Source organism: Lygodium microphyllum, chromosome 2, assembly GCF_053477565.2.
Source record: "Lygodium microphyllum isolate KBCC chromosome 2, Lygodium_microphyllum_v1.1.10, whole genome shotgun sequence".
Taxonomy (NCBI): Eukaryota; Viridiplantae; Streptophyta; class Polypodiopsida; order Schizaeales; family Lygodiaceae; genus Lygodium; species Lygodium microphyllum.
The window spans coordinates 154509545-154531493 of NC_141136.1; the positions used below are offsets into that span (position 1 = coordinate 154509545).

General features: G+C 42.9%; 1 protein-coding gene across 3 annotated transcripts in view; it reads left to right on the forward strand.

The window, feature by feature from the left end:
• Positions 1-21949, forward strand: part of PP7 (serine/threonine phosphatase 7) — a 78258-nt gene that overhangs the window by 17788 nt on the left and 38521 nt on the right. For all 3 annotated transcript variants that reach the window (XM_087699891.1, XM_087699882.1, XM_087699874.1), the window contains exons 2-3: positions 17047-17541; positions 17855-18001. In XM_087699891.1, the coding sequence (XP_087556017.1) occupies positions 17047-17541; positions 17855-18001 (642 nt within the window). The remainder of the gene's footprint in view (positions 1-17046; positions 17542-17854; positions 18002-21949) is intronic.

Genomic DNA, 21949 nt, shown 5'->3' on the forward strand with positions numbered 1-21949 from the left:
TCATTAATTATGCAAGTTTTGGGACTGTTTACGTAAAGCTAATGCACTTTTAGCTCAACACCCCCTCTTAGGCCCAACAATGGTGCTACGAGAAAGATCTTTTATCCCAAGGTGTCCCACCCCAAAGCAACCAGAGCATTGGACAAAGGGTGCGTGTCGGCTTCCCAGTGGCCTACTAAGACTATAGAGGCGATGGCTATCTTACCAAGGGAGCCTAAGTGATTACCTCAGAGAGGACAAGGCATTGGACAAAGGACGCATGTCGGCTGCCCAGTGGTCTACCAAGCCCTACAAAGACAGATGGAATACTCTATGGACTTCTTCTCTTTTGTTTTTAGTTTTTTTTAGTTTTTTTTAGTTTTGGGAATTTGATATGTTTAGCATTAAGTGTGGGTTCAAATCATTTTTCGTCCTATTGAGTATTCGTGCCCCAAACGGGAGAATGGTAAAGGATGGTCAGACCCAAGACCTTCACAAAACAAGCACACTATCCCTACCATTACTTGGTGTCGATGAAGAAGAATAAGGCTAAGGTGCGGATATAGAAAATATGTGAAGCAAGCAAGACAAGCAAAGCAAGCTAAGGAAAAATTGCCTTGGAGATTGCCATGGGCAACGCCACGAATATGGTGGATCCAGAGTCGACCACTCCAAAAGACCGAAAAGGGATAAATGGGCATAGATGCATGCTTACATGAACAGAATGCCAATGCATGGGGTAATGCAAAGGGTAATGCAAGATGTCATGCGCACCCAAGATGCAATTCAACGGTGCCACTTGGACAGTATCCTCGTAGGGGAATTGTTCACTTGCCCAACCACCCTTTTACAATCATATCATCCTGACAGTGCGGATGAAGTTACAAATGTCTATAATACAATACAAAAGACTAAATGAATAAATGTCTAAAAAACTGTAAGCATCATCACTGTCACTATCAAGAGAAGTAGCCGTCCCCTCTTAAACTGGAAGAGAAAGCAAGAGGGAAGCATCCTCTCCCCGTCAAGTTGAAGAAGTAGAGGAGGGTGTATCCAAACTGATCTTGGGTAACAGGTATTGAAGTTCGGCCGGTTGACCGCTTTGGTCAAAATATGTGCAAAATTGTTGGATGTGGGTACAAACTCTAGGCGGATAGTGCCTAGCTCAACCTGCTCTCTGGAAAAATGGCAGTGGGCTTCCACATGCCGCGTCCGTGGTATAATGATCGGATTGCTCGCAAGGGCAATGGTACTTTGGTTGTTGCAGTAGACAACGGTGGGAGAGTCGCATGGGAAATGAAGTGCAATTAGTAAACTGCTCAGGTAGATGGCCTCGGTCTCGGTAGTGCCATCAAAGAGAGCCCACTACTTAGCCTCGGCCGTGGAGGCCGCCATCGTCTCCTGCGTACGGCTTGACAAAGAAATGGGAGCTGTGCCCAAGGTAAAGAGGTAGCCGCCATGGGAATACCAGGTGTCGTGGACCCCTGCAAACATAAACCAAAACCATATGTCAAGCCATAAGAATAAGTACATCGTAAATAATGCAACACACGAAGCCAAGCAATCCAATGTGACATTCTAGGTGCTGTGAAATACTGACTGAGTATGCTAATCGAGTAAGCTAAATTTGGCCTAGTATGAATTAACCAAAGAAGTCTTTCTACTATAGAGCGATAGGTATGTGCATCAAAGGGCTGTCCCAGTGTATCCTTCGACAAGTGGATAGTAGGATGAAGAGGCGTGGCTACAGGCCTTGTCTGATCTGAAGTGTGCTGCTCCACTAGCTGAAGTGCATACTTCTGCTGTGACACAAATGCATTTCCTAGAATGAACTACCTCCATCCCCAAAAAATAAGACAACAAACCAAGGTTTGTGGCTATGGCAGTAGAATCTGAGCCTGTGCGAGTAAGTTGTCAATGTATAGCAGGATATAGCTGACCCCCTTTGCAATAGATCGAACATATAACTTCGGGTCATAACGGGTAGAATGGTATCCATGAGTGTGTAAAAACTCATCCATCCTATGGGACCAATATTGCAGTGCTTGCTTCCACCCATAAAGAGCTTTCTAGAAGCGGAATACCTTATTTCTCGGGTTCCCTGAAGGATAGCCCGATGGCTGCTCCACATAGATTTTCTTCTCCAAATAACCATTCAAGAAGGCACTCTTGATATCCATCTGATATATCAACCAACCGTGGTGAGTGGCTAGCGCGAGAAGCAGCCGGAAAGATGCCAATCGCGCGGTAGGAGCAAAGTTTTCTTCATAATCAACGCCATGCTTCTGTTGAAACCCTTGCACGACAAGGCGAGCCTTGTACTTATCTAAAGTCCCATCAGCTTTTAGCTCGGTCTTGAAAATCCACTTTGTTGGGTTGACTTTCTTATGGCTGGGACAATCCACCAATGTCCAAGTCTCATTTCGGTCAATACTCTTGAGCTCCTCCATGGCCTTTCGCCATTGAGGGTGTTGACGAGCCTCCTGCCATGTATCCGGTTGAGAATGTGCTATGTAATCGGCTATAAATAGTGACGCAAATGGAGCATGAGGAGCAAATTGGGTAGATCTTCTAGGTCCCTCCGGAGTAGAATCCGGTCGTAGGATCTCCGAATTCCGCATGGTCTGCTGGTACGAGCGAGGTAATGGGTCTCATGGAGGGGGCGTGGTAATTGAAGAAACTGTAGGAATATCAAGAGTGGAAAGTAGACCAGGCTCAGTAGGCACGATCTTCGATGATGTGGAACGAGGAATAGGATCAAAATCCTGTGCAGAGGACTCCATGATATCCCTCTCGTAAAAAATGACGTCCCTCCTAACGATCACCTTGTTTGTTTGAGGATTGAATAAATGATAGGCTTTCGCTTCAGAGGAATATCTGACAAAAATAAGGAGATCAGCTCGGGGAGTGAGCTTTCCTATCTTAGCATTAGGCGTGTGTGTGTAGACATGACACCGAAGACTCTGAAGTGGAAAATGACAGGTCGAGAGCCAAAGAATGCCTCATACGGGGTCTTCTGAAGTAGAGCCGTAGTCGGGCACTGGTTGAGGATGTACACCGAAGTGTCAACAGCTTTGACCCAAAGGCGCTTAAGAAGCTCTGCTGCGAACAACATAGAGCGTGGCATTTCCATGATTTTCCGGTTACTATGCTCTACGATTCCATTCTGAGAGGGGGAGTTAGTAGAGGTGAGCTGGTGAGAGATCCCATGCTTGAGTAGAAGCTATCACTCTTGATGCAACCAACACGACGACCAATCTCATTATGAACCAACAACACCCAAGCAGGGAAATAGGTAAAGGCATCGCACTTATGCTTGAGGAAGTACATCCGTATGTATCTAGAATGATCATCCACTATCAAAAAGAAGTATAGCATGGCATTCAAGGCGGTAGCGGATGTCGGCCCACAAAGATCAACATGAATCAATCTAAGAGGCTCCTCATCATGATGTGTGGATTGTTGAGGGAATGGGGTACGATGTTGCTTTTCGAGCTCACAAGCTTTACAAGAATCGCAAGCTAGTTTCAGGCGGAGAAGGCCCTCAACCAGGTGACGGTGGAATAACTCATAAAGAGAGTCATAACCAAGATGCCCTAAGCAAAAGTGCCAAAGACGCTCATTGTTCCTAGGCTCCCGAGATGTGGCTAATGCATGGGAGCTATGGAACACAGAGCCCTCGGCTGTCGGCTCCGTCAGAAAGTGAGTCATGTGGTAAAGGCCATTAGGCTGCGCCTCATCGCGATCAATCAGAGTTAAGGATCTCAACTATGATTGTTGTGAAGAAAATTGCTTGCCCCAACTGGCAAAGCTACTGAACAGATAACAAGTTCACCCCAAGCTGGGAGACATGGTATACATTGTCCAGTGAAGTCAGATCCGGACCCTTGTCAGTGGCAAAACTGATGCTACCTTGAGCCTAAATCTTGACCGAGAAGAAGTTTTCTATGCGGACCCGCCCGGCTGCAGGGACTCAGGTACGGAAAATGTTCTCTATAGGAGTCATATGATGTGTAGCTCCACTGTCCACAATCCAAACAAGAGCCGAAGTGCTTGGCTGTGACGAGTGGGCCTCTGCGGTAACCTTGCCAGGAGACAACTCACAGATGTGGACAAGACTCGTATCTAATGTCTCTATGGAGATGATGTGGCCTTTGCAGACAAGTCAGACAATCTCTCTGAAGTTGAGAATGTTGTCGACTGAGATGGTTGAGCGGTGGCAGTATGAGTCTGACCTTTAAACTACCCCTTGCCATCACCTTGCCTCCCTTGTTGGGGGTTGCCTGATTGAGGGGCGGGGGTCTGAGATTTAGATTTGGGTGCTGTGCCTCTGGCCTTTGAGCAATACTCGTCGTCAAAATGACTAGCCTTTTGACAATGTTGACAATATCTATTATTTTTAGGAACATTCTTCCACCCTTGTTTGAGTTGTGACTAGGAGTTTCCTTGTGATTCCTCGGATTGAGTTTGTTTTGGATTTTGTGGAGGTTTGATTTTGTTTTTCCTTCCCTTGTTGCCCTTTTTGAGAATGAGCAACAAGAGTCCCCTCTGAGGAAAAGTTTATATGAAATTGATTGAACAACCATGCGTAAGGCAATAGCCAATACTCAAATTCATAGAAAGTAGATATGGTAGGCTTTGAAACTACACCTTTCACAAAGTTGAAGTATTTCTTGGAAAGTTTGTTCAGAAACAACGTGACTTGATCATTAGAGGACTTGGGAGTCCTCGTAGTGGAGAATTCGGGAATAGGCAAGAAGTCGCCGATACTTAGCCAACTTTCAAGTCATTCCGGTCAGTGATTTTAAAGAGTTGGAGCTCATGGCTAAGATTTATATGACGGGTCCTATCTCGAGCTGCATAGCGGTCAGTCAAGTGTGCCCATCATTTTAACGCTAAGTCAAAATGTTGAAGCTGAGAATGAAACTCAGGCAATAAGCCTTGCATCAGCTCGACAATAGTGGAGGCGTTCCTAACCTTCTATGAGTGGACAACCTCGTATGTAACAAGTGGAGGATCGGGTTGGGGTTCCAACCCTTGCACAAGATTCCATAGGTTCTGGGAGTCAAGGACATGTCTCATGAAGTTCGACCAAGTGGTAAAGTTTGACCCATTAAAACGAGTCTTATCATTGAAAGCATGCTTGGCAGAAGATAAGGTGGAACCATGAGGTGTCAAGAAAGTGGGATAAGATGGAGGTGGAGGGTAAGACGGTGGTGATGGGTGTGTCTGATAGGAAGAATGAGGGGAAAAAGGTGGGTAGGAAGAAATAGGTTGGGAGTGTCCAGTGAGTGCCGAATGATGTGGAGGCACTGGAACATGACTGTTTCCCTAAGGTGCCAATGGAGGTGGAGGCATTGGGATACGTAATCCTTGTCCAAAGCTTGGCTGGGAGGAGAATGACCAGGAGGTCCACTAGGTAATGCTATAGAGGCAAGCTGTGGTATCAACTGATCCACACTGGGGAGAGACTTGGGGGGATACCTAGGTTGCAATGATCCCCGACTGAGGAAAGGATGAGGTCCTAAAGGCGGTGCCTATGTTTCCATAACCCCTCGGCGCGGTGTGATGTGTCACATGAGGTGTTTGATAGGGGAATGTAAATGGTGTAAAGGGAAGTGGGGAAGCAATGGAAAAATGTAGTGGTATGGGTGGGTTTTGAATTTGTGGTGTGAAAGGTGCAGATGCATTTTGTTCATTTTTACCATTTAATAATTGAAAATGAAATGATGATGATAATGTTGCACCATGCAATGTAGAAATAGGAACACCAAATTTATTCTGATTTTGAGAAATAAACTGAAAAGATGGAAGGCTAGAAGAAGAGGTACTTGGCTTTTTCTTATAATCCCCATGACGTGTGTTAACATACAAGAATTGATTGTACTCTATCTTCCTCATGATTTCTACCAATATATTGCAAAGAAAAAGAGGTAAAAGACGAAGGAACAAAAGACGAATCTAAAGTATCTTGAATCGGAGTGGTCAGAAGAGGATGAAAGAATGGAACATACTCCGGATCTCTTTCTCCAACAAGGGAGCCCATCCCTGAGGGAGGTCTTGACGGTTCTAGAATATTATCAGATTTATGCGTAACATCTGAAGAGAGAAATTCATACATACCTTCATTGAGTAGCTTCTCCTAAAGGGCAATCCTTCGATTGAGCTCCTCAATCTTCTTTCGTCTAAAGTCCATGATCACATGATATTCTTGAGGGGAAAGCTTGTATAGCCTTTCTTCTGTGTTGTCAGAAGTGTCTTCGACCATGTCAGAACTTTGTGGAGCAAGTTGTTTTTTCCAATCTTGCTCAGTTCTCGGTATAGGTTGTTCTGGAGATTGAATTGGTGTTGATGTGTTCGAAGTCACTTGAACCTACTGTTGTTCTTGCTTCTTGTGGAGAGCTTTCAGATTAAAGGCCTAGGTTTCTCAGAGAGTACCAGGCTCTAATACCATGTAAAGAAATACTCTCACACAAAAATACAAATAACAATTGTATGACAAAGCACTGATAAAAGAACACAGTTAGGGTTACGGTAACTCAGAGACAATGAACATAAAATAACTGAAGTGATATAACTGCTGAATATACAATGCTCATGCAACAAACACACCATGCAGTGAATGAATATTGAACCTTGAACTCTTGTATCTCAAGGATTAGGTCATGGGTAATGAGCTGGAGAGTGTGTCGTACTCTAAACGGATCCCTAATCGTAGCATCGAACACCAACAAACACAACAATGAGTAGTTGGATCTGATGCATACGGCAGTTAGGAGAGAGAATATGCTGTAAACACAAGTGAATGAGAGAGAAAATAGCCAAACATAGGTTGCAGATGTTGGGCGACAGCAGAGGAGTGGGAAAATCCGTCAAACACAGGCAGGACAGCCTGGTGACAGCTTGCAGGGGCTAGCGACAAATTGGAGGAGAGAAAACTGTCAAATGCAGGTAGGACAGCCTGCAGAAGCAAATGCAGGGCTGTGGTGATGTGGTATGCTGTACGGCCGGGTTTGTGCATGAACAACAGTCGCTTGGCTGGGATCAGCTCCAAACTGTGCAACGAAGGCTGGAAATTAGGCACCAACTGATGTAGACAGCAATGGACAGCTTCGGCTGAGACGTCCTCTGTGAATGGGGTGTGGGCAGCAAGCTGAAACATTTGAAATGTGCAAAAACGAGATTAAGGGCTGAATGGAGGGCATCATACTTATTTATAAAAATTTTGGGCCCTCCCAAGTGGGTTTGTGCTTATGAGACACACAAACTCTCTAGGATTGCGTTTCTTTTAAATAAACTAGGTTTCTTCATTAATTAAACAAGTTTTGGGGATGTTTAAGTAAAGCTAATGCATTTTTAGCTCAACACTACTTAGGTTTGAGAGGCGACTTTTGGAAGTTCTTTCACCGGCGGCTCTTCCTTCGTCATAAGATGATTCGGGGTCCGTGATTCATAAGTTTGTAGATTCTTCATCTCTCATAGAGGGGAATTTCAAGGAGGATGTTCTTTCCATGCACTTAGAGGGGTTCCTACTTCTTCGGCTTTAGAGGGCGCTCTTGTGTCTCCACCCTTAGAGGGGACACCTACTCATCATGAAGTTCTTCATCCACCATTTACTCTTTGGGGATGACTCTCTTTGTGCAGTCATTTCTCCTATTGATACCTAGGGTCTTTAGGTACCATCTAGATCGGGGCCGTGGAGGTTTAGCCATGACTTGGTGATGAGGCCTTCGGATTCCTTCCAACATGGAGTTACAGAGCTAGTGGCTTCTCTCCCGAGGTGGAGTCAGGTTCTATAGTTCTTCCCATCTTCTATTCCTTACTGTAGGGACTGATTAAGCACGAAGATCGAGGCAGACTGTCGTATGCACAATGAGAGATAGAGTGTGAAAGAGTAGAGTAGAGAGTGAGCACATTTTTTGGTACAATGACGAGTGTAACACTTTAGGTTTTTTTAGATAGATATATATATGAAAGTACAATGTTCTAAGGGTGTGTTTACACTCGTGCATATATAAAAGGCACGATGGCCCTTTATTCCCAACAATCTCCCACGTAAAGGCAATGTGTCTTAAGAGGAGAAAAGAATCAGCTAAGTCTAGGTATGTACAAAGCTGAAATAAATATATCTATCCAACTCCCATCATCTGTCAGCAATGCGCAAACCGCTCTGCTGGAAGACCTTTCATGAGAAGGTGTGCAGGGTTATCATCTGTATGCACTTTGACAGGCTCAATGCTCTTGCTGTCAAGTACATCTCTTATGAAGTGGTACTTTACCTGTATATGCTTTGTCTTTGCATGAAAGACAAGATTCTGTGCTAGTATGATAGCACTCTGACTATCACAATGGAGAACAGGTAACTCTGAGATGCGAAGCTCTCCCACCAGATGTGAAAGCCATAAAGCCTCCTTGCATGTCTCAGTGGTAGCCATATACTCTGCCTTTGTAGTAGACAATGCAACACACTTTTGTAGCCTAGAGATCCAAGAGACTGCTCCTTCTATGAAAGTAAACACATACCCAGAAGTGGACTTATTGCAGTCCACATAACCAGCATAGTCTGCATCCGTAAAGCCAACAACAGACGCCTTCTGATTTCCAAAGCAGATGCATAACTCCTTTGTGCCTTTGAGGTATCTCATAATACCTTTCACTGCATCCCAATGCTTCTTGCCAGGGGTTCCCATGTATCTGCTAACCACTCCCACTGCAAAGGAATGTCAGGACGTGTAGCAACCATAGCATACAGCAAACTGCCAACAGCTGAAGCATATGGTATCTTGGCCATTTCAGCCTTCTTATCATCAGATGTAGGGCTGTCCTCTGCACTGAGTTTCACATATGGAGGCAATGGAATCCCAATTGTTTCCCCCCCCTCCATATTGAAAGGCTGCAAAAATTTGGAGATATACTCCTGCTGAGATAGATAGAGTAAGCCTTTAGATCTATCTCTGAGTATTCGCATGCCAAGAATGTGATTTGGATTACCCAGATCCTTCATGTCAAAGCTGCTATGAAGACTTTGCTTCAATGAATCCAAGGCGTGAGTATCCCTGCCAGCAATCAACATGTCATCAACATACAAAACCAAGATAATCAGGCTGCCATCTGCTGCCTTCTTGGTGTACAAGCAGTGATCAACTTGACTTCTATGAAAGCCTTGGGACTGCATGAATGTATCAAACTTATGATACTATTCTCTTGGTGCTTGTTTCAGCCCATACAAACTCCTTTTGAGTTTACATACCATTTTTTCTTTCCCTTATTCAACAAACCCTTTAAGCTGCTGTATATATGTCTTCATACAGATCACCATGTAAAAACGCAGTCTTTATATCCATCTGTATGAGCTCCATATCTTCAACTGTAACCAAGCCCAAAATGGTTCTCAATGTAGTCATCTTGACTACAGGAGAAAAAATATCATCAAAGTCAATTCCATGCTCCTGCTTGTACCCCTTTGCAACCAATCTTGCTTTGTACTTGGGTGAGGAACCAGAAGTGACATTCATCTTGTAAACCCATTTGCATGGAAGGGTTTTCTGCCCTTTAGGCAACTGCACCAAGTCTCAAGTGCCATTTTTTTCAAGAGATTCCATCTCTGACAGCATGGCTTTATACCATTTCTTGCTGTCCTGTCTGTCCATTGCGTCCTTGAGGCAAGATGGTTCACCACAGTCTGTCAATATGACATAATCAACCACATTAATTGCACCAGGAACAAATTTGTCAGGTTGCCTAGTAGCCCTAGACGATCTCCTAACCTAATGGTCATTGTTTGCTGGCTGTTTCTGCAAATTTCCATTTTCAACATGCTGTCCTGGCATTTCAGTTTGCAAATTAGCATTAACAGCTTGCTGTCCTGGCTGTTCCTGCACATGTAATGGCTCATTTTAATGGGCAATAGCTGGCTGATCATTTCCAACATCATTTCCTGCAATTACAGTTATTACAGCAGGTATTTGCTGCTGTACAGCGGGCACATTTTGCTATCCAAAAGGTATTTCTTCCCGGAATACAACCCTATGGACCTCCTCAGTCTTTTCGGGCTGTTTGTACATGCGATCTTCCTGGAAGATAATGTCATTGCTGCGTACTACTTTCCTTTTCTCAGGATCCCATAATTTATACCCCATTTCACCCTCGTCACCATATCCTAGGAAAATGCATTTACAGGACTTTGGCTCAAGTTTGCTGCGTTTTTCTTTACGAATGTGCACAAAAGCCTCGCAACCAAACACTTTCAGATGAGCATATGAAGGTGGCTTGCCCGACCACGCTTCTTAGGGAAACCCCCCTCTCCTCCCCCCCCCCCCCCCCCCCCCCCCCCCCAAAAGACCTGTTTGGTGATCGATTAATCAAGTGAACGACTGCCATAACAGCCTCTGCCCAAAAACCATGGGGTAATGCAGCATGAGATAGCATCGTACGGACCTTATCCTGTATGGTCCAATTCATATGCTCCGCAACTCCATTTTGGGGTGGATTATGAGGTATAGTGAGCTCACTCTTTATCCCTTTGCTGTCACAAAATGCCTGAAAGGCCTTGGACATATATTCCTCACTATTGTTAGAGCGAAGATACTAAAGTGTCTTATTTGTCTGATTTTCAGCCAATGCCAAGAATTTTTTAAAATTATCAAGCACTTCATCCTTGCTACAAATAGGGTAAACCCATACTTTTCGTGTAGTATCATTGACAAAGGTAACAAAATATTTCTTTCCCCCTAAAGATAATCCCTGGCATTTGACATACATCCAAATGTACTAACTCTAGAGGAGAAAATTTCAAAGAAAGAGACTTTTTGTGAGACGTTTGTGCATGTTTGCCATAAATGCAATGATCACAATGCTCAAAATCAGCATAACGAAGACAAGGCAAGTAACCCAAACGAGAAAGCACTTTCATTCCTGTTTGACTTGTGTCCCAACCGGCCATGCCACAAAGAAAGGCTTGGCTGCTCGGTCACGGTAACAACATGGTCACGCACACTAGATACATGAAGTGTACAAAGTATCACTTTTGCAACCTCTGGCAATAACCCTATATCCCTTACAGATCTTCCATTTTCCATCACCAAAGGTGGTATGAAAACCATCATCATCTAGCTACCTTGTGCTAATCAAGCTCTTCTTGAGCTGAGGTACATGCTGTACATGTTGAAGTGTAAAGACAGAGCCATGCTGAAATTGTAATTGCACACTGCCAATACCTGCAATCTCACATGCATAGTTGTCCCCAAGATGGACAATACCATGTCGATCCCTTGTATAGGCGGAAAACCACTCACGATGAGGGGTGGCATGGAAGGAAGCACCTGAATCAATAATCCAGGTATGCATGTCATCATCTGTATCTGCAAGTAACGCATGTGCACCAAAGTGTGAAGAGACAAAGAGTACATCACTCCCACTATCACTATCATGAGTGACTACATTCACCTCTTCAATTTTTACATTGCTCTTCTTAGGCTGACTGTCCTTCTCTTCCTTGCTATCATCTGTCTTCTTGCCTTTTCCTTTCTCTTTCTTCCATTTGTAGCAATCACGTTTAAAGTGACCCTTCTTTCCACAATGATGGCATTCAACATCTTTGCCACGTGATTTACTACGTCCCTTGCCATCATATTTGCCCTTTTGCTGTGATCTGCCCCTAGTATGCAAAGCATTGGAAGACTTATTGAATGCATTGTTCTGCCGATTCATCTCTTCCATAAGTAGAGCACTCTCTACATCAGCATACAAAAGGATTACATTAGAATTACTCATAGTAGTCCTGAATGTATCCCAACTCTCTGGTAGAGTGCAAAGCAAGAAAGTAGCCTTAAATTCCTCATCAATCATGAACTTCAAGGCAACCAGCTGTCTGAAAATGGAGTTAAACTCACTCAAGTGAGTAGACATTGCTGTACCTTCTTTCATACGCAAATCCATAAGCTTTTTCAGCCAATACACTTTGCTTGCAGCACTCTTCTGTGCATACAGTTCTTCCAGTCTAGTCCATGTAGCATATGTAGAATCCAAATCTTCAATGTTGAACAGCAAGGCATCAGAAATCGATAGCTCTATGGTTGAGCGTGCAAGCTCATTCAACTCATCCCAATCATGTTGATCCATGTCTGCGGGCTTTGTCCCTTTGGTTTTGATCGGCTTTGCCTGCTTTTTTTGTAATAGGATATTGTAACATTGCTTTTGCCAAACTGCAAAATTGTGTGCGCCTTCAAGCTTCTTTATGTGCATCAGATTACTGCTGTCATTGCTGCCAGCCATGATTTTCAGCCCAAATGTGACCAAAAAATCAATAAATGCAAGCCCAAACTGTCACCCAAGTGACCAAGGTACAAACAAGTACCAATTAGTAATAAATGACCACGCAAAAGTACAGATTTCAGATCTGTAATTAAATTTTCAGAAGCACCAAACCAAGTGCTACAGCATTATCCAACTGATTACAGCTGTTCCAAGGGCATGTGCATCACATTACATGAGAAATCCCAAAATTTCAGCTGCAATTTCTGTTGTACATGTACTCACAGGCATAAAATTTGACACGAATGGTCAAAAGCCCCAAAATTTTGTGCTCAAAGCGTCAAACACGCATCTGCATTTCCTGTGTCATGCATAGGACTGTAATTAAATTTTCAGAAGCGCTAAACCAAGTGCTACAACATTATCCAACTGATTACAGTTGTTCCAAGGACATGTGCATCACATTACATGAGAAATCCCAAAATTTCAGTTGTAATTTCTGTTGTACATGTACCCACGGGCATAAAATTTGACACGAATGATCAAAAGCCCCAAAATTTTGTGCTCAAAACGTCAAACACACATCTGCATTTCCTCTGTCATGCATAGGACTGTCCAATTGTGCCAAAATAAAGCAATTTCAGCAAAACCCCCAAATTTACCAAGTGTTGATGTCCAAATTGCGTGGAATTCAACTTGCATGTACATAAAATGACCAAATGCTGCACAAATTTTGCCCAAACTGCAAAAGCCCCAAATTGCACGGGGTTCAATGTGCATCAATGTCGAGAAATTGGGTAAATTTCAATCCAATTTGTGCATGTATATGATAAGCCCCAAATGTCGAGGACAAAATGTTGCAAATTCCTGCAATTTTTGAGACAAATTTGCTTGTCTTGCATCAAATTTTCCAAATTTGGGAAAAGCTCCAAATTTCTGGGCCAAATGTTGAGAAATTTCATTCAGATGAGCAAAATTTCAACAATTTTGGCGAAATCCCCAATTCAAATGCGTACAATGTTTGCAATTCCGATACAGATGCCTCAATTTTTCACGAACAGTGCTCAATCTGGCGAAGCCTCAACTTTCTGGGCCAAAATTGCACAAATTTGATGTTTTGTGCTTGCACGCGCGAACCCTGGTTAGAGGAAGGAGTTTTGTGCTTGCACGCGCGAAGCCTGTCTCCCGTCCTCCCCGTCGCCTGCTCGCCTGCTGGTCCTGTCACCTTTGCACACTCCACTGAAATCGCCCGCTGGTCGCTGTCCTTGAGCCCATGAGCCCCTCTGGTCCGTGCCTTGTCTGTTGTAGTGCCACGCTGCCACGCCTGCTCCTTGCTCAACTGTTGCCCCGCTATGCGTTAGACTTGCGTGGACTGGTCGCCGACTGCTGCCCGACGTGCTAGCGCCTCGTCGCTGCTCCCTGCAGACGTCATGCCCACTGATCCATGTTCGTCACGCCCACTGGTCCACATTGGACCTGCTGTCGCCTATTGGACCACGCTGGACCTATGTCTGACAGTCAGTCTGCTACCCACCAAGAGCTCAACTTTGAGCCGTCTCATCACCACTCTGGTCTTGTGCCTCAGCTTGACGATCTTTGCAGCACCTTACGCTTTGATACCAGTTTGTAGGGATTGATTAAGCACGAAGATTGAGGCAGACTGTCGTATGCACAGTGAGAGACAGAGAGAGTGTGAAAAAGCAGAGTAGAGAGTGAGCATGTTTTTTGGTACAATGACGAGTGTACCACTTTAGGTTTTTTTAGATAGATATATATATATATGAAAGTACAATGTGCTAAGGGTGTGTTCACACCCGTGCACATATAAAAGGCACAATGGCCCTTTATTCCCAACACTTACTACAAGCTACCTTTTAGGTGGAAATCTTGGATCTTTGGGATCCTCTATATCTTCTTTGTATCTCTCTTCTCTCCTCTTTTTTCATCCCTTTTTGGGCTAGAGAGGGGGTGTTGAGAAATGACTTTTTCAATTTACACACTTCATTTAGATTTTCACACTGATAGCCTTGAAAAGGGTTGGCGTCCTCATTTTGGTCATTTCATCGCCACCCTAGACAACTTATGCCTTTAAATGGGCCATCGCTTCATTCATTCTTCACCCACTTCAGTCATTCTTCACCCCTCTTCCTTCATCATTCCGACACTTTCCCCACTGCTACTCATACCCCTATTGGAGGACATCGTAGTTCGTGGTCACCCTTCCTCTTCTCCTTCAGATGCCCGATTTCCATCTTCAAGTTTTGCGTTTGGAGCTCTTCTAGCTTGGTGTCAACATATGCAACATAGGCATCAGCTTCCATCACCCTGGTGTCAGTCTCCACCAGCTAGCGTCATCTTGCATTTTGTGTTTGCTGCATTTCGAGGCTCTCCACTAGTAGGTGTCAGCTCCCATCACCCTGGCATCACCCTTGCATGTGCTTTTTTGAGTCTGGAGGCCTTCTTATTGCTTGGTGTCATCTCCTTGACCTTGGCATTAGCTTCTTTGCCCTTGGCGGTAGTGCATCACACGTGGCATCAATGATCACATTTGCATTTGCAGCCTTGTGGCCTTTGGCATTTGCGTTTTGCAACCATGCCATCTTCTCGGCATCCAAGGATTGTGGTTCTCACCCTTGACAACTCGTGATCATCTCCCTCATTTTTGATGGCTTTGGAGGACTGCGGTTTACTCCCTCGATAGCTGTCCACCTTCCAGTGATTACTTCGATAGCCTATTGCTTGGAGGATTGTGCTTTGCTCCCTTCATTGTGCAAATTCCCAAAGGTGTTGCTACCTGATCCAGATAGGACACTGCAGTCATCTTCTGAGCTTCCGCTCCGCTATATTAGCTTGTCTTGTCATAGCATGATTCAATGTGTCATCAATGTGTTCTTGTGTTTTTGAGTTTCTCCTTTCTCTTAGTTTTTGCCGTACACACTTTGTGTTTCTCCCCACAAACCCTATTGTCTCTTTGGTCTCTTAGTCATGTTTTGATAGAGGAGATTAAAAGAATCTCAATGTGCTTTAACAAATTGCAATATAAGCTAAAGAAATACCTCAAGGGGTGTCAATTTTGGGGGCAATAATGTGATAAATATCCAAGACTTAATTGGTAACACTTCAGTTTCGGTTTATGTGAATTTAGTATTTGCTGTAATTAGTCTTTAATCAGATAATTACCACCTTTTCCCTTGAGGAAGGCTGGTTTCATATGTCACACTCTAGAGTGTACCCCTTCAGGACACATTGCTGTTTGTACAAAAAAATGCGGAAGTCGTCTCTCTCGTCTAAGTAAGACAAACTGCTGGTTGTACACAAAACTGCTGAAGTCGTCTCTCTTGGCTAAGTGCAAGTTACCACAGCCTACATGTTGTGCTGGTGAATCATTCTTCGTCTTGCAGTTTTACTGGCCATCTCAAGAGTTCAATTATGATTAATCAACAGACAAGCATCGCCCACACCTTTTATTGCTTCAGTAATTCTCAGAGTATAGATCTGGAGTTCATACAGGCTACTTGACATTTAGGAACTTGGTGAGCTCATTACAATACATCCAGCTTAAAGTTGTGCTCCAACAAATTGCAATATAAGCTAAAGAAATACCGCAAGGGGTGCCAATTTTGGGGGCAATAACATGATAAATATCCAAGAATTAATTGGTAATACTTTAGTTTCGGTTTATGTGAATTTAGTATTTGCTGTAATTAGTCTTTAATCAGATCATTGCCACCTTTTCCCTTGAGGAAGGCTGGTTTCATATGTCACACTCTAGAGTGTACCCCTTCAGGACACATTGCTGTTTGTACAAAAAAATGCTGAAGTCATCTCTCTCGGCTAAGTAAGACAAACTGCTGGTTGTACACAAAACTGCTGAAGTCGTCTCTCTTGGCTAAGTGCAAGTTACCACAGCCTACTTTTTGTGCTGGTGAATCATTCTTCGTCTTGCAGTTTTTCTGGCCATCTCAAGAGTTCAATTATGATTAATCAACAAACAAGCACCGCTCACACCTTTCATTGCTTCAGTAATGCTCAGACTATAGATCCGGAGTTAATACAGGCTACTGGACATTTAGGAACTTGGTGAGTTCCTTACAATACATCCAGCTTAAAGATTGACATTATTGGTTAGCAGGACTTCAGCTTTTCCATGTCTTTCCCTTTGTTTTGTGACTTTGCTATTCTTCACATAGCAAGAGTTGTCACATAGGTCAAACATGACCTGATACAGCATGGATTCTCCTTTGTGTTCTCTGGCCTGTTTCCTTGTCTAGACATTGGCATTCCAGAAATATTTTGAATCCTTCCTGGGTATCTCTCTTTGTTCAGAAGTATACATTTGAATTTTGCTCTATCTCAATCTCACTTTTATCTGCTGAAGTAACTTTGAGTAATATGCCTCCATCATTTGGTATGATGTGGATTAAATGGTGAGAGACTTGTGCATGAATTTAATGGAGGCAGACAACTTGCACCCCTTTTTAAAACATGGAATTTGGGTTGTGCGCATATGTTACAATTTTAGTTTCTGGCTATGTAATGATCCCTTTCAGTCGTCACTCTGTTGTTTATTTAAGTGGGTTTTGTACACATGAACTTCTATTAAGTACTTTTGCACCATTTAAAATAATGAGGTCATTCTGGAGATGCTTAGAATTAGAGCAGTAGTTGTTTCTGTCTTTTGTTCGAGGTCCGGAGGGGGCAATCTAACTATTTACTTTTCCTGGGAATGAAAGTTCTTTTGATAGCTTGCTTATTGAGAGAGAATTGTTCTTGTGCTGCCAAGAAAAATATTGATAACTATATTTCAACTGTCAGGTTTTTTTACCACATAGAGTATTTTTACTTCGTGGTAATCATGAAACAAGGTTCTGTACCTCGGTCTATGGATTTGAACAAGAGGTTCTGGCAAAGTATGGTGCACTAGGCAAACATCTTTACAGGAAGCTTCTAGGCTGCTTTGAAGGTCTTCCTCTTGCTGCCATCATCGCAGATACTGTATACATGGCACATGGAGGGCTTTTTCGTCATATTGAAGTCACAAAAAAGACAGGGGGCCGTAAAGGAAGGAATCGGAAAGGATTTAAAAATGCTGAGAACAAAGTTCTCCGTATAGGCTCCCTAGACGAGCTAGCAAGGGCCAGGAGAGGTGTCCTAGATCCCTCTGGGCAAGGTGAGAATGCTATACCCGGAGATGTACTCTGGTCAGATCCTGCTCTTGAGCAAGGTCTTTCACCAAATGCTACTCGTGGACTTGGTTTACTATGGGGTCCGGACTGCACAGAAGAATTCTTACAAATGAATGGACTAAAGGTTAGAAAGTGCAGCATGTATTTGTTCAATTACATTTTGTGGCATGCTGCTACATTTGCATGACCTAAAAATTCTCACTGCCAACATATGCTTTGACCTTTGTATGACAACCAGTTGTTATTTCCATAGATGTGCTACTTGTTGTAGCACCCTTTCACAGCTATTTAAAAAGGAAGTTTTTGAAGCATTGAACATCTGCAATTTTTGTGAATGTTTCTTGTGGATAAACTATCAGTTATGAAGGTTTTAGTTGTCCTATAGTGTTGTCTTCATGACAAGGTTGATATGCTGCAGTTGATTGTTGGAGATGCAGTTGATTGTAAGGTCTCATGAGGGTCCTGATGCAAGAGCAAAACGAGCAGACATGAAGGATATGGGAAAAGGCTACACAATAGATCACACTGTTCAGTCGGGAAAGATGATTACACTTTTCAGCGCTCCCGACTATCCTCAATTTCAGGTCTTACTGATTTCTACTGTCCTTTTTGGTCATCTATTTTTCTTTATCCAAATTTGTATGATAGTAATCTACAAAGAGAGAGGGAGCAGGTGAATGAGGGAGGGAGGGAGATTGAGAGATTGAGGAAGTGATTTCTGAAGTGCCAGTTGTTGTTCAGTTGAATTTACATCAATATGGGTTTAGCAGGGGCCCTAACATTTTACACAAAATCCTTCATGTACAATTAAGTATTGATCATACACATGCAAGTTGATACACAATGGTGGCTGTATAACTGATTTTTTTTTCAGTTTATCATCATGTGAGCTGGTCTTTAGTGCGTCAACCTATGACAGCTTCTGGTTTTGGGCTGATGATGCTTCTGATGTACACAATTAGCACAAGCTGAATCTCATTAAATGGTCAGATCATGCAGTCATTATTGAGCCACCAGAATCAAGGCTTGCATGATAGAGATTTAATTGGGCATGCATTAATGCCTGTTTTTCTCCTTAAAAGCAGCCCCAAAAAGCTTTGTTTATGTTAAATGGCTTTATTTGTGCACATACGACAAATGCCCAAGTATCCTCTTGAAAAGGGTATGTTGTGGGCATCCAATCTGACTCATTCTCTTAGAGCATTCACTCTTAATCACTCTCCTTCTTCACTGAGTGCGCTCTCTATTTTGGGCTAGTCAACTGCCACTAAGGCTGCCACCCAGCTGCCGCTCATCCAAGATGAGGTTTGTCTGGTCGGCCTATGCTGTTGCCATCACAAGCCAGCTGCTGCCCAGGATGCACAAGCTGTTGCTAGCGTACTCTGCCCCTTTTGGAGTTGCTGCCACGACCTGAGGATTGTCACTTTGCATTTTGCTGCTGCTCCTAGTGGTTTCTACCTCCATTCTCAGGCTGCTGGCTAGCCTATCTGGAGACATGCGCATCTGCATCTTGTTGCTGTGGCCTCTAGAAGACATCTTTGCTTCACCATCAACTATGGAGGTCTGTGTTTCGCTCCCTTCACTGCTGTGTACACTCTTATGATGTCTTCTTTGACATCCCCTTGGTTTGGAGGGCTGTGTTTCACTCCCTTCATAGTGCACAATCCTTCCACAAGTGCTGCTGCCTGTCATCATCCATGATAATGCAGTCATCTCGGGCCACTCCATCATCACTGAGTCCTTGGCTCACCCCTTAGCCCTTGTCCTGGGGAAACGGAGGCCTAGGCCCATTGTATCATCAATGGAATTCATTCATTATTCTTCCTTTGTTTGTATTTGTGAGTTCATTCACTACTTTTGTTTATCATACACTTAGTTCTCTTTACCACAAAACCTAGCATTGCTTTACATGGTATTAGAGCAGAGGTGATGTGGAGCTAAAGATCCTCCTCCTTTGCAAAGAACACAGGTTGTGGGCAGTGAAAAGACAGCTTTCAACTTGAGGAGGCTTGTGTTTTACTCCCTCCCACTCTCCCATTATAGGTTTGCCACATTGATGCTATGGCTTCTTCCTGTCAGGTTGCAACAAAAACCACTAGGTGCACCTGTTGCAACAAGTTAGGTCACTCCACCTCAGCTTGTCATCAACCATTACTCCCTACATCACAATGTAATTGTGTCTTTCCGAAGGCACTCCTTGCAACCAACTCGTGGTTTTGGGCGATAGGGGTAATTTATTGTTGGTTATCAAAGCTCTGTGCTCAAGGCAATAATGTGCCTACGATATGCATTAAGTTCTTTTGAGCACTTGGAGGCCATGAGACCTCACGAGATAGTTTCTCCCACTTATTTTCTGCTTTAGTGGCTTCCACAACCTTTGGCTTTGCAATTTGCTCTGTTGGAGACAAAGGCTATTGCTCATTTGTGGCTCCACAAGAGTTGCGAATTCCCACTCTCTTGTATGACTCCACAGATATCGATTCCACTATCAGGAGATCATTTGTGATACCCGTTTTCCTCATCCCTCATCCACTCAGCATTGGAAGGCCATTTGTGGTACTTGCTTGAAGGATTGTATTTTGCTACCTCCACAATTATGGCCATCCCAAATATCTTGTTTGACTCTCTTGGTGGATATCCCTCTTCTTCAGAGGCCATTGTAAATGAGTTTTTGGATTCCTTGTCTCATTCAAAGGGATTAGAGGGGCCATTGTATAGTGCGATCATTCCTTGGGGGATACGCCATCCACATGTAGACATTTTCATGCCTTGGGGATGAGCCTTGGTATTTTTCATCTATCTGTTTTAGCAACGATACCTAGGATCTATAAGTTCTACCTAAGCCCAAGCCTTGGCGTTTCATCCATGCCTTGGGGGTTGCACCTTTGAATCTTGTCTAACAAACCAAGGGGGAATAGTTTCCTTTGTCTCAAGGGCCAAGGATTCTTCTTACCGACATGGAGATACAAGTATTGGCCCTACTCAGAGGTTCGAGTTTTGGGCACCTTTACCTGTGACCTTGGTTATAGTTCTTTCTCACAAGTTTCGTCTTTGGTGGAACGTGGGCCTTACAACCTTGAATTACATGTGCTATTATTTCAGTCTTCCTCTTTTAGTCGGTTGGGGTGATTGCATTTCACTCCCATCTTAGTTACTGATGATCCTTGTTAATGACATCCTTGCTACATAACCATTCTTATTAGGCGACCCTTTTGTTTATTTATTGGCTTATAATTATAACATTGATAAGAATGAAGTATGGCGCTCTCCATAATGGGTATCTTTTTGGCTTGAGGAGGGGGGAGGGTGTTAAGCTACCAAATTCAAGGCTTGCATTAGCATTTAATTGTCATGCATCAATGCATTAATTTGCTTCCTAAAATGCTTTGGAAGGCTTTATTTATATTAAAAGGCTTTGTTTGTGCACAATAGAAAAAATACCCAAAAATCCCTATAAAAGAGCATATTGTGGAGATTCTTGACTTATTCTCTTAGATCATTCACTATTAGTCACTTGTATTCTTTAGTGAGTGCCTTCTCTTCATCAATTGGTCTTGTTTGCAAATAGGGTCATTCCTTCTCGTAAATCTTTGTACCAACTTGTATTCTCTTTATTTTCGGCATTGAGTGTGAATAATCCCTATCTTAATTTTGGAGAGGGTCTTTGGAATGGATATAAAGCACAGTGAAGAATGTGAGAGTGACAATACTTTGAACTTAACTAACTTGATCAATTATAATGATCAAAATTAGAAGATAGAACGAGAGAGAGAGAAGGAAGAGAGTCAATACCATGGACTTATTTACTCTAATTCTGAAAATTGGGGTTTTGAAATCCTAATTTCTGTTTACTTTGGGCAATAAGTTGATTTTCTTCTCTAGTACTTGGATTTGATTAATGTAAGTAGAAAGAGCTTCTTGAATGAGGGCTAGACAAGCATGTAGGTGAAAGTTCAGCATTAAAGCTTGTTCTGAATGAAGAGACCTCCAATATATAAGTATGGTTTTGAATAAGTTCGCAAAATAGGAACTAAATTTTAGAAGTTGCCAAATTTGGATTTAGGAGAGCTTAATTGTATAGGTTTACCGGCTGATGGTTTGTTTCTTTGATCATGAGCATTTGGTTTTGCTTTCTAAAACCACTCATTATGCAGGTTTCTAGTCAATGTGACCACGATTGGAGTGAAAAAGTCTTAGTTATCTGGGCTTTTGGGTCAATTTGACCACTTGACTAAACTTTTTAGTTTCTCTTGGGCATCTCGTCGATGATGACCCAAATATAGTTATAGGGTATTCTGGGCCAATGCATTTTGGCCATTGGCCAGTCTTGTATGAAAAGATAAACATTTAGTTGAATTAAAAAAAAAACTTGAATAATATACAATTCGCCTTTCAAGGTATATGAGTATCAAATTAATTTGAATTATTGAGCCAATACATCTTGGTAACCGTTGATATCCAAAAGGTTGGTTGCATCCCTCCCTCTTGAAATCAGTCTTATTCTGAGGATGTTGCTTGAAGTACTTTTGGTT